Genomic DNA, 13,580 nt, shown 5'->3' with positions numbered 1-13,580 from the left:
AGGAACATTAACTTCCAAACCCTTTAATTTAACTATAGTTTCATTTTTTAACTATTGTAATATGAAATGATATTTTATTTTTCCATACTAGCTTTACATTTTTAAAAGACATGTATTATACCTATTTATTTATTGTGGGAGTAGTGCAAGTGTGCTGTCATGCAAGTGGAGACCTCAGAACTATTAATGGGAAGTGGGGATCTCCCTCCCCACCATGTGTGTCCCCCGAGACTGAACTCAAGCCATCAACCTGATCCCACAAGAGTCATATTCCCAGCCTGAACTGTGGATTTGTTAAAACACATTTATAATGAATGACGAAGAGTTCAACTAAACTCCAGAACTCTTTGCAACCCTGGGTGTGCCATGTTACAATCAATTTCTAAATCAAGTGTTACTTATTGTGTGTGAACAAGCACGTGTATGAAGGTCAGGGGACAACTCGTGGAAATCATTTTTCTCCTTCCACCCTGTGGACCCTGGAGGTGAAACTCATGTGGTCATACTCCGCAGTGTGTGTCTTTATATGCTGGGCCATCTCATTGGCCCTCAGGTTTGTTTTGTTTGTTTGTTTTGTTTTGTTTGTTTTTTCTTCCCTGAGATAGGGTTTCTCTGTAGCCTTGGCTATCTTGGACTCGCTTTATAGACCAAACTGACCTTGAACTCACAGAGATCCACCTGCCTTTGCCTCCCTGAGTTCTGGGATTAAAGGCGTGCGCCATCACTCTGGCTTGACTTTTTTTTTTTTTTAAAGTATATATTTTCTTTTCTTTTTTAAATCGGCACAGAGAGCAACAAAGGTCCCATGAGCATTTGCATACGTGCTTAGCTTGGCTGTTCCCCACCACTCCTCTTCAATCTTTACATCCCCCTCCCCCCCACCCCGGTGCCTCTCAGATCCAGCTCCATCCCCCAGCTCTTCCACTGTCATGGACATGTGTTCTCAGATACTTGTGTTTATTTTTGGTCTCAGCCATTGCCAGAAAAGTTTATTGTGAAAGGTATGGTGGAGCGTTTCAACGATGACTTCATCGAGACCCGCAGGAAGGCGTTGCATAAGTTTCTGAACAGGATCGCTGATCACCCAACTTTGACATTTAATGAAGATTTCAAGGTTTTCCTCACTGCACAAGCCTCGGTAAATGGCTCTGTTTTATATTCATAAGACTCTTAAGCATCCGTGTGTGCAGCAGAGTGCATGCTTCCCCCCCCCCCCCCCCCCGTTCTCACCTTTACCAATTAAGCAATGATGTCCTGGAAGTGTTTTAGTGAATTGTTTTAGAAAACGCTGCAGCAGCTTCTTTCAGGGATAACCCTGGTGCCAAATCAACATGTAGCCAGGATGGAAATATACTGTCTTCTTCGCATACACGTATTGTATTCTCATTTCTCTTAACTTTTATTCATTCATGGGATGCTCTTTGCATATGTAATCAACATTGGTCATGCATGAGTATGTTGTTCTCTGTGTGTGTATGTGTGTATAGTATGAATGTATGTGTTTGTGTGGTATGTGTGTATATTTGTGTTTTTATGGTATGTGTGTGTGCATATGTATGCACACGCCCATTCTTACGTGGGTACCTACATGCCAGAGCACATATCTGAGGTCAGAAGACAACCTTGGCTGTCTGTCAATCTTTACTGACATTGTCTACCCTTGTTGTTTGTCATGATGTATCTCTGGCCAGCTAGTCCTGAAGCTCCTGAGCAGCTTCTTGGCTCTGCCTCTCACCTCACTCTAGGATACTGTGATTAGAGACTCAGTGCTCTGCACCTGGCTTTACATGGATTCTGGGGATTTGAACACAGGTCATCATGGTTACACAGCAAGTTCCTTACCCACCAAGTCATCTCCCCAGCTCTTAAGTATATTGTTGACATTATTTTGAGTAATAATGGGGTCAGGGTGTTTTGAAGGATGGAAGTCATTACTAAGTTATTAAAGAGATAGGTAATTGAGTGCATGACTGAATAGATGGATGCCTAGATAAAAAATGGTCTCCTCTCTTTTCCTTCAGTTATCTACAAAGGAGATATTCTTAAGTCTTACTTTTTAAATGCAGAAAATTTGTGTATATTGTTTTCTTTTGTCAATGAAACATTAAGTTTGTAAGAGACAGGAGTTCAGTAGCAACTACAAACGAAACTCAAAATTTACATCTCTGAGATGTTGCCAGAGTGGTAGAAGCCAGACTAAAGAGTGGTTCCTGTTGGTCTTGACTCAGGGTTCTGTATCTGGGAGTCCTTTGTAGCTTCTGTGACATGAGCTGTCACGTGACTCGAGAACAGCAGTTCTCAACCTGTGGGTCACAACTTCCTTTAGTGGGGGGGGGGGTTGTCAAATGACCCTTTCACAGGCATCATATATCAGATATCATGTGTACCAGATATTTAGATTATAATTTACAACTATAAAGTAGCACTATCCTATGTGTTTTGCTCTCCAACTTTTATTTGCTCCCAAACAATCCTGTGTTTCCACAAATGCTACAGCCCTCCTTGGAATCTCATGAGCTCTGTCTTGTTGCTTGCTTAACCACAAGGGATGATTTTCATGGCTGCGTATCCTTTTATAATGTGTCCTTTCCCCCTCCTGTGTGTAGCTGTCTCTCCCATGTTAACTCTGAAGTAACTAGGTTGGTCTGGTGTATTTTGATGCTAGTGACTGCTTGCTGTCTCTGTGCTCCACCTATACCTTGTCTAAGAGCCTAACCGGTTTGACCAATGAGAGGCCATCACACCTGGGCTGGGAAAATGGGATAGGCGTGGCTAAGGTTCCAGGTCTTGGGGAGACAGACAGAATCTTTGGAGGAAGAGAGAACTGAGAAGAGGAGAGGAGAAGAAGGCTGCTCCAAGGGTTAGGTGGAGGAGATCACATGACTGGCGTGGATGGAGATGTAGCCCAGATGATGATAATTAGCACGTATTTTGGGTTTATGGATGTGACGTAGCTTGATAGAAATTATTAGAAGCAGATGGTATTGGGATTGGAGCAGTTTTCTCATACCTGCCCCGCTATGGGAAGTAGTTTAGGAGATTAACATCTTCCCTGCCCCAGGTTAACTAAGGCTATTTAAAAAAATATAGCAAGTATCTCTGTCTTGATTGATTGCTAGTGCGTTAGAAAATACTGCCATAATAATAAACATTATTCAACCATACCGATAAAATAATGGCGACAAGGTACATGTCTTATTAAAGAGCTTCCTCTGCAGACAGCCAGTTGGTGGAGGTCATGTCCCAGTTTACCCACTCTGGTTGGTTGAAGAGCTATAGTCAGAGAGTACCTGCTTATAAACTAAAATGAGAACTTAAAGGAAGCAGAGTGTGTCTTGTGAGGCAGTGGGACCTCTGAAATCAGACTGCTGTAATCCCCTCCCACGTTCTCCTGTTGTTTAATTACTCATAGACCTTGAACAATTTACTCTCCTTACCTGTGCTTCTACTTCCCTTTGTAAAAATGAGGAGAATTATACAACCTATCACCAGTTTATCGTCAGTTGTGGGTGTAAGACTATGCATGCAGTTACAGGAACACATCAAGCTGTCAAGAAATGTCACCTATTATACTTAAGAAATTAAGGTTTCCGCTCTTTTCAGCAGTAATATAGGCCCTAAAGAATCTTCTCTGGATTATTTTCATATGGAGTATCTGTTCTGAAATGTAGACTGGGAACTAGAGAGATGACTCAGTGCTTAAGAGCACTTGAAACTCTTGCAAAGGACCCGAGTTCACTTCACAGCTGCCTCTAACTTCACGTTCAGTTCCTCTCTTAGCTTCTGAGGGCACTGCATGAGTTTGCTGGGCATGCATGCCTGCAGGGACACACATGCACATAACATATAAGTAAATCTAAAACAAAAGAAATATCGGTTGCTTATCACATCTTCTTAACCATCGATCCCATTGCTTTACTTTGAGGATTTATACTCTGAAGGCAGACTGCCCACATGTTTTACAGGAGTGCTTTCAAATGGAGTATTAGCCAACAGAGTGGGAGAAGGGGGATGATACCAAAAACAAATTCAGATGCTTCACATCCAAATGCTATAAAAGACACCCACAGATGTGTGTTGTTGTCTCTGTCTTCTTCCTGACCACACCTTGGATGGCTGCTGATTGACTCACCACACTTACTCATTTCCTTTTTCTAGGAACTGGCTTCCTACAAGAAGCAAGGACCTGGCTTGCTGAGCAGGATGGGGCAAACGGTCCGGGCAGTGGCATCTTCCATGAGAGGAGTGAAGAACCGGCCAGATGAGTTCACAGAAATGAATAACTTCATTGAAACATTTAGCCAGAAAATTAACTTAATAGATAAAATATCTCAGAGGATTTACAAGGAGGAAAGAGGTATGGGAGGCTATTAAAGACTGATCATGCAGATGCTCAGTCTCTTTCACATCTTCACTTTGGCCGCTGTGGTGTGGGGCAGTGACATTGTTGGGATGTCACTTATAAACAGTGGCTCATGCCTGGTCACCTTCTGGAACTTTTTTTTTAAGGAATGCCTCCATCTTTAAGGTGCTTGGCATACTCTCAGATATCAGGGCTTGAGTTTGATTTCCATCACCCATATCAAAACCTGGGCATGGTGGCATGTGCTTGGAAACCTGATGTTGGCAAGACAGAGGCAGCTCTCTGAGGTTCATTGTTTGAATCAGTGAGCCTCAGGACCCTTCTCATAAAGCAACCTGGGCATCTCCTGAGGAAGAGCTCCCAAGATTGTCTTCTGACCTTCCCCACCTCCTGCACACTCATACATGAGTACCTGCTCACACAAACATACATACACACATACACATACACACGCATTTTCCTTAGTGATGAATATTCGGTCATCATGGTCAGTCCCCATTTGGTTATTTGGAACTCTAGCTGTTATAGTATCTATGTGTAGACCAGGACATGACAGTAATGCCAGCTCTGAGCTTGACATTTTGAATTTCATCCTAAGAAGTTAGTATCAAATCTTCAACATGGACGATGTCTCAAAAATTAATGAATGGCATTTGAGGAATTGCATTTTTCATATTGTCTAGTGTTTTACTGGTGGTGATAGGTGGGAGGACAATGTGTTGGGTCCTTCCATGTATGTCATAAAGATTTGCTTATTGGAGAAATGGGGATCGTTTCTATTATCTGCCTTTTGAAAACCATACTACTTCTTAGTCATTAATGATTCTGCTACAATTGCTTAATGATTAATTTCTAATTTTAAAATTATAAAGAGACGGGTGAGTCAGCCAGCATGTTTTCTAATATATGTCTGTGTTAAAGATGAGGAGCCACTTACAGAAGAATGTACCACACTGACGCTTTATCTGTTAATTTCTAGACAGCAGCCTTGTGGTAGAAGGAGACACTGACTTCTTCAAGTTGTACTCTGACCTCCATGGGCAGCCTGTGGCACAGGTGCTACACCTTTTCCCATAGAAATACATAGATGTATTTAAAGGGAACAAAGCAGAGAACGGAGGTAGGAGATGGCTCAGTGGTGAAAGCGCTTATGGCAGGAGCGTGAGAAACTGAGTTTGCATCTCCAACAGTCATATAAATTCTAGCCACAAAGGCATGCAGCTGAGGAGAAGGGATTGATGGACCCCAGAGGCTCACTGGCCAGTCAGCCTTGCCAAAATATTGGGGAGCTCTAGACTCACTAGGAAATCCTGCCTGAAAATCAATGGCAAAAAGCCATCGAAGAAGGCACCTAACAAACCACTAGCCATGTGCAGACACATGGCTGAGCACCTTCATGTATGTACATACATACATACATACATACATATAGATAGACAGAGAATTAACAACAAGAAATAAAAAAATAATTGAAATATAAAATGGAAATGATTTACTTTCCTTAAAGTACAGTCTTTTTATTTTTGTAAAAGTAAATAACTATTTTCCTATATGTACAGTCTTTGCTTTATAGTGTCTAAATCCAATTTAAGAATTGAGTTTGATCCTCTTTATATTTATCTTTCTCTCTATCTTTCATTCTTTCTCTTTTTATTTTTTCTTTTGTGTTTCTTACCTTTTTTGTCCTCTCTGCATGGTGTCTCAATATGTCCTCTGCCTAACCTCTCACATGCTAGGATATTAGGTGTGAACCACCTAATGCTGGTTTACCATTTTCCTCATTTTCAAGAAGCTAATTAGTGTAATTAGGTTAACTTAGTTAAATTTAAATTCCAGTTCTGTGAGGCAGATTCTGGATGAACTGTTAGGCCAGACAGCAAGCTGAACCATGTTCTAGAAACTGCTGTCACATAGAAGCCACAAGGATGTCTGTAAGCTTTGAGATTACTGGCAAGGCAGTAGTTTAATGGACTTCACTCCTTGTGAAGAAAGATTGATTCTGACAGACTTGCTAAATTTGAGCTCTTTTTTTCAGAGTGAATGCTTTTGGCCCAGATTTGGAGCGTTCTCATTATTTTAGATCAGGAGGATATGGGAGAAATTGGGGGAGGGAAGAAACATGAGCAAACTATATTGCATGAAAAACATTACTTTAAAAAAGAAGAAAAGGCTGGGGGTGGTGGTGCACACCGGACATGCCAGCACTCTGGGAGGCAGAGGCTCCATAAACTGGATCTCCATAAGCTGAAGTCAGCCTGGTCTACAAACTGAGTCCAGGACAGCCAAGGCTACACAGAGAAACCCTATCTCGAAAAACCAAAAGGAGAAGAAGAAAGAGGAAGAGGAGGAGAAGAAGGAAGAGGAAGAAGAAGAAGAGGAAGAAGAAGAAGAAGAAGAAGAAGAAGAAGAAGAAGAAGAAGAAGAAGAAGAAGAAGAAAAGATGTGAAGCCTATGTAACAGAGCTGAAGACAAGAATTCACTCAAAATAATGAAGATTCCTTTAGGAAACTTGGAATCTAATCTGTGCAGGGTATTCATTCATGTCTCCATCAGGAAGCATTAGAGGGCAATATCCAGAAGTCTCTCTTTTGATGTTTTTCATTCTGCATGCTGAAAAAGAAATGCTTGGTTCCCTTTTGTTTCAGCTTCCCAACTTATTCTGCAGAATTCTGTGCTTTTCTCTGTCCTGTGGAGTGAAGGAGAGGTTCCAGCTGTACCTGCCTCAGACCTCAGTGTACTTAACACATATATTACCCACTGAAATCCAGAGCAGCTTACTAAATGTTTGCGTGTAGGTGTGATTAGAATGCTGTGTAACTTAAAGATGGCTCTGTGGCACAAATAGTTAGTTGCACAACAGTAAGCACAGTGTGCACACATACTGAGAGCAGAACTGTGGAAAGGTTTGCTTTCTGTTTTAGTGTCCTCGCTCTTTAATGGAGTTGAGCTTAGACTCAGAAAAGTAAAGAACTTAATTAAAACTTTTATCTTCAGAAGATAATTCATGTCTTTATTGTTTTGAAACTTAATTTATTGATTATAGGAAATCACTTGATTATAGGAAAAATAAGCTAGTGGTAGCTTAGAGGGGTGGAATAGATTTCAGAGAATTATACTGGGTGGATATTTTTCAACCTAGAGTGGTAAAACAGACATCTAGTTTTGTTTGTTCTTAATAGCTGTTCAAAAACTGACTTATGCAATCTAGAATGGCTGGCTAGAAAATGAAGGCTAAAATAAGCATTTGCTTGCATCCAAGTGTAAAAACTTGTAGATAATAAAGCAATGTCCTTTCATACATTCTATGATATAGTAATTTTAAAAAACATTCATAGGGCCTGGATCCATAGCTCAACAGTTAAGAGTGATTACTGCTCTGCCGTAGGGCGTGGGCTCACAACAACCTGCAAATCTAGCTCTAAGGGTCCCATCACCCTTTTCTGCTCTCTGTGGAAACCTGAACACATGTGGCATACACTCACACAACCAACCAAATGAATAAGAAGAAAAAATAAATCTTTATAAAAATGTAAATTGATCAAGACACTCTTTTTTTTTTTTTTCAGATTATTTTGATGAAATGAAAGAATACGGTCCCATTCATGTTCTGTGGTCAGCCTCAGAAGAAGAGCTGGTTGACACGCTGAAAGGCATCGCCAGCTGCATTGACCAGTGCTGTAAGGCCACAGAGAAGCGCATGACTGGCCTGTCGGAGGATTTTCTCCCTGTCGTCCATGAGTATGTGCTGTATAGTGAGATGTTAATGGTAAGACCCTCTAACAAGAATCCACTGCAATCCCTACCTCATTCTGTCTCTGTGTTTCCACCACTCTTCCCTGTCCCTGTTGGATGTTACACATGTAGATGCCCAAGAGATATTTGTACCCTTTATCCATGAACACTGGCAGACCATATAGAAGAAGAAGACTGGGATACTCAATAGGAATCCCAACAATTCATAGGATTATCATCAACCCAAAGCATCCTTGATCAAGATTTACTTAAGGACCAGTCTTCTAACATGTAAATGTTTTACTTTAAAACATGTCTTTTCTTCTGATTCTAGATACCTTGAGAGTTATTTTCTTGCATCATTTATGATATGAAAATATATTTCATGCGTATTATGTATACATTATATAGGGGGTGATTGAGTAGGGTCTGGATATGTTCTGTGCCTTCCAGCTGTTTCTGAAAAGAAATCTTCCAAGTTAAAATATTCTCTTATACCATGTGTGAAGTATAAAATGTAAAAAAAAGATGAAGTAAAAGAGTAATACATATGCATTTTACATTCTTCTTCATTAGTTCAACTTAAGATTTTCTGACACTTGCATTTTGTAATGATCTGTGGAGTGCCAGTGTTTTTTGTTCTGTTTTGTCCTGTGCTCACAGTATGTTGTACAGTAAAGCAGGCTCCTCCTGGCATCTGATGTTTTGGGGGGGGTAATGTGGTAGAGGATAACATTGGGGGAATATAAGCGTAGATTCTGACATTTCCCCTTCTGTCATGACTGATTTCTGATACACCCTTGATTTCTAGGAATCATTAAAAATAATTTTTCTATATTAGTTAGAAAAGGTAGTATAGCCAGTTAAACATAAGGAATTGCTCTTGTTTCTCATGCTTAGGTTTTATTTGAGAGGGTCCATTAGATCTTGTGTGAACCTTTTAGACTTTTGGTGTTACCTGGATTCTAGGGAATCTTCATAAACAAACACTCCTTGCTTATCATCAGAGATTCTATGCTTCATGACAGTGACATCTTCTTCCTCCCCATATATTGCTTCTGCCACTTCTCTAGGTTTTCTCTCATTATTCATTTCTCCTTATAGTTTTTTTTTTTTTTCAGGGAAATCTGGCTTGTCTCTTTTCCCCCACCTCATTAATTTCCCTCATCTATGTTAACTCAAACTGGAAACCATGAAACCAAAATAAAGTTCTGAAAAATCTTAATAGCCACTAGAGATTTATTATATAGCGCTGAGGTGAACTGAGATTTTTTCAATATAATCAGTAGTTTTTATATTACACTTTTGCTTCTGTTTTATGTTGAGATATTTTTACGTAAGTTAAATAATGAGTGGTGATATCTTAGTAAAATAATGACTAAAATTGTGCAATTTTAACTTTTAACGTATATATTTCTATTCAAAATATATTTGTGAATGTGAGGTACAGTACAGAAGCAGATCTTATGTATATGGGATTTAAGTATAGTATGAATCATTTAAACTATAGGAAAGAAAAGGTGTCTTAACATTATGCAAAGTAAATGGTATAAAGAATTTGTGATAATTAGCTGAATTATCTATTACTTTTGCTGAAATAAGGGAAAATGTTAATCTCTTACATAATTTTTGTGTTTTATATGGCTTGCTTTAATTATTTAAAATTAACTTCATTGTGGCAATCCTCATACATGTATATATTTTCATCATATTCACACTCTCGTTGCCCTCTCTTGTCTCCCTTCCACTCCAGATGATACTTTTTCTTCTCACCTTCTACTTTCATGCCTTGTTTATTGATTAATTAATGATTGATTTGACCCACTAAATTTTATTGGGTTGCTTAAAGGCACAAGAGGGGTGGATATAGGAACATAAGCATCTTATCAAAAGTAGCACCATTGGAGAAAATATCTCTCCCTTTCCTAGAAGCTACGAACATCTTCTAGATCCTCATAGAGAGATGGTGCCTCGTGTGCCTCTTAGGTCCAATAGCTCTCAGCTGCCTACAGATAATCAGAGTGGGGCAAGTCTGCTAGGAGAGAAACCTGACCAATAATAATATGTCTCTGGGCCCATTTTTAACCAACTGCCTCCTAGTTCTCATCAAAATGGTTCAGAGCTGTGTTTTCTGACTCCTCTGCACCCTGATTCTAGAAGCTCCCATCTGTTGAGCTTCTCTTCATGGGCTGTGCCTGTTCTGTCAATGGCTGAGTTGTTTGCTTACCCAGAGTCGGTTTTAATATTCCCACAATTCACATCGCTAAGTCCAAAGAAACATGACCACAGAGGACAGGTGCTCATGCCTATGATGTTAAGTGTAAGTCTTGTAAGAAAATTGACTTGCTTAAGGAAAGGCAATGTGAAAGACAGGGAAAGGGAAATAAAGGTACAGATTGGTTCTATATTTCCCTTGATTCCCAAGGGTATTTTATGTTTAAGAACAATGAAACATAAAGTTACAATTATTCAAGAAGATATATAAGATCAGGCTACCACTAAACCGAAGAAGACATGGTTTGTCGCCAAACCTTGGCTAATGGATGAATATTTTTATATTTTGAGCCACAATGAAGTAAATTTATGTGCCAGCACTCTGATTTTGTGCTTTAATTGCTGGTTCAATTACCTGTCCTTTTTTGGTCAAATGAGATGCTCTTCTGACTCCAGGTATTTCCAGGTTAGTAACTGAGCTGACCTCTCGGGTGCAGCAGCGGTTGATGGAACATATGCTTCTGTTACTCTCATTGACCTTTATTGCTTATTTGTTCCGTTCTTTGCTCTCTTTGAAGCCTACACCATCAAATATTAAGCACATATGTAATGCTTAAACTGATAAAATGTGCATCGAGAAACCAATAAAACATTTCTAAAGATAATTTTAAATATGTGATTACAGTTGAGATTTGAAAGAGTAAAGAAACTTACTCTATAAAAATATTATAATCCCAGATGACTGATTACATTAGAAATATATTTCTGGTGATTGTTTATATTCTAAAATATAAATAGTTGTAATGGGTAAAGAGTATTAGAGCAAACCCCAACTTGACTTATCCTTCTGTTTTGAAATGAAGGGTGTTATGAAAAGAAGAGATCAAATACAAACAGAACTGGATTCCAAAGTTGAAGCTTTGACCTACAAAAAAGCTGACACTGATCTGGTACGTTTTTAAGTTTGCTATTGGAATCATTTAGAAGTCACTGTCTAAAAAGAGCACACTAACACTGTAGAATTCGTTGTGCGGTTGCTTTTCAGTATTCGACAAATAATACCCAAAGTTCTTCCAGAAATCTCTAACATACTATTCTTTAAGTCTTCAAGCTTACCAGTCATGTTTCTCTGCCTTTGTGACTTGTATTGACTTGAGCTGTAAGCAAACATGAATCTGATGTTATCTAAGAAAACACACAGTTTGGAGTCAGTATAGAAAAGTACTTGACGTCTTTGTAGGTTAGTACTCACTGAAAACGTTCACGCTTGGCAAGTGTCTTGCAATAAAATACTTTTTAAAAGTTTAATCCCTCCCTTTAAAATACGGGAGATTTCAGTCATGAAATGGTATGGTTTGATGAATTCTTAGATTTTGCCATTATGAGGAAACATCATTAATTCTCCAGCTTGTCCAGTGGGTTTTTTTTTTTTTCCCTTGTACCACTGCCCTTTTATTTTTCCTAGAGTATTCTGAAGTAATTGAATTTCTGGCATTGCATCGCTGTGCTCACAACATTTCAGTATTTATATTTTGTTGCATTTTCACATTTCATCAAAGTCCTTCCAGAGTAGAGTTACTGTTTGTCCTTTTACAAATGAGAAAGTCTTGGAGGAGAAAGTTTGCCTAAGTTTAATTGCTGCTGAAACACAGTCCGGCTGGAGGGGATGCCCTTATCTGTCACAGTCCACACAACTTCACAGTGAAAACAAGGAGGGGCTGACTTAGCCACGTTAACTTACACTGGATGTCATGGATTAGCTATTGAGTACACATGACCAAGTTGTGGTGAGGGAATCCTCGAAACCTCCTGTGAAACTGTCGTATTGTGACCCCCTCAAGCTGACCTGGTAGTGGATTTGATTCCTTCTTCCATTAATCACTTTATAACATAAGATTTTATTTCCTAATTTCTCCAAATCCTCCTACATCCTCCCCAGCGCCCAGCCCCACTTTGCCTCCTCCCCAAATCCCCCTGTGCGTAGTAGTCTGAAGACTTGAAGCACCGGAGTCAGTGACTTGCTCAGAGAGTTTTCCCAGCCTGCACTGCGTGTGTGGGCTATGTTAGCCACTCATAGATATTTAATGAAAGAATAGAAACCACGATGACCACTCTGATCCACAAGGAACTTGCTGAAGGCTAAAGTCAAGTGGTCACTCCATGCTTGGCTTTGTGAAAAACACTGGTACTTCGTACAAATCTGACTGGGAACTTTACTCATGGTTCTTAATTCTATATAATTTCACAAACTGAAAATCTATATTATAGAGAATTGTAGAATCTTCTACAATAGAATCATGAAATTCTATCATATAAAATAATTGTACATTATTTTCCAAACTGAAAATCTGTTGTCTGAGTGGAATATGAGCGGAGAGTGTTGGGATGTGATGGACAAAGCTGGAGAAAAGAATCCACAAAGAAGGGTAATAACAAATGTGCCTGGAGGAGCTTAGTGATCAAAAGAGGACTCAGATTTTTCTTTACATAGCAATGAAGATAAAAGAAAACATTAGTCTTCTTTATGCAGGCTTGTATGTGTTGATCATTTTAAAGTCTGCTAGAAAGATAAAGAGTGGATACATATGCAGAAATTTTAAGAGTAGATATATATGCAGAAATTTAATTACATCATTTAAACATTAGAATTTATTTTGTATTTTGTAAATTATAAATTATTTTAACAATAATTAAGAGTAGTGGTTAGACAAAATTTTCTGCTTCAGTAAATACTGGAGACTTTAAAATTTCTAGAGAGTAATAACATGATTTATAATGGGAGCATTTGTTCAGGATAGTCCTCCCTCCTATATTACATTTTTATGTTTTTAATTTAAATTTGTTTATTTATTTATTTATGTTCATGTATGTGTGTGAATGTGTGCACATTTTGTGTGTGTTTGTGTTTTGTGTGTATTTGATGCCTACTCTATTTAATATTCTCATCATTGTTATAACATTGAGAAAATTTTTAATTTAATTTTTCCATTACACCTTGTAACATTTGAAAATAAGGTTTGAAGCAGTCATGTTTAACACAAGAATTGCAAATTTCTTTAAATTAACGTATGTTCATGACAGGCTTTAAACTTTTAGTTTTTTATTTTATTACTCATCAAACATATCTGCTTTATACTTCACAAAGATTTGTTCAATGATTTGTAAAATTCTCCATTTACGTTTTCAAACAATGTGTTTGCATGCCCTTTCACTCATCACATAGATATGCCCACCACAGTCACGTGTTTTATACAAATGAAAACCCCTGTAT

The 13,580-nt window shown here is 38.7% G+C and overlaps 1 protein-coding gene across 1 annotated transcript in view; it reads left to right on the top strand.

Annotated features, from left to right (window-relative positions):
• The window catches only part of Snx7 (sorting nexin 7), a 93,268-nt gene that overhangs the window by 27,438 nt on the left and 52,250 nt on the right, over window positions 1-13,580 (top strand). The window contains exons 4-7 of the mRNA XM_051165994.1: window positions 974-1,138; window positions 4,159-4,357; window positions 7,930-8,129; window positions 11,173-11,259. Coding sequence (XP_051021951.1) covers window positions 974-1,138; window positions 4,159-4,357; window positions 7,930-8,129; window positions 11,173-11,259 — 651 coding nt within the window. The remainder of the gene's footprint in view (window positions 1-973; window positions 1,139-4,158; window positions 4,358-7,929; window positions 8,130-11,172; window positions 11,260-13,580) is intronic.

The sequence above is a fragment of the Acomys russatus genome, chromosome 23, assembly GCF_903995435.1.
Source record: "Acomys russatus chromosome 23, mAcoRus1.1, whole genome shotgun sequence".
Taxonomy (NCBI): domain Eukaryota; kingdom Metazoa; phylum Chordata; class Mammalia; order Rodentia; family Muridae; genus Acomys; species Acomys russatus.
This window is presented reverse-complemented; position numbering and strand designations above follow the sequence as displayed.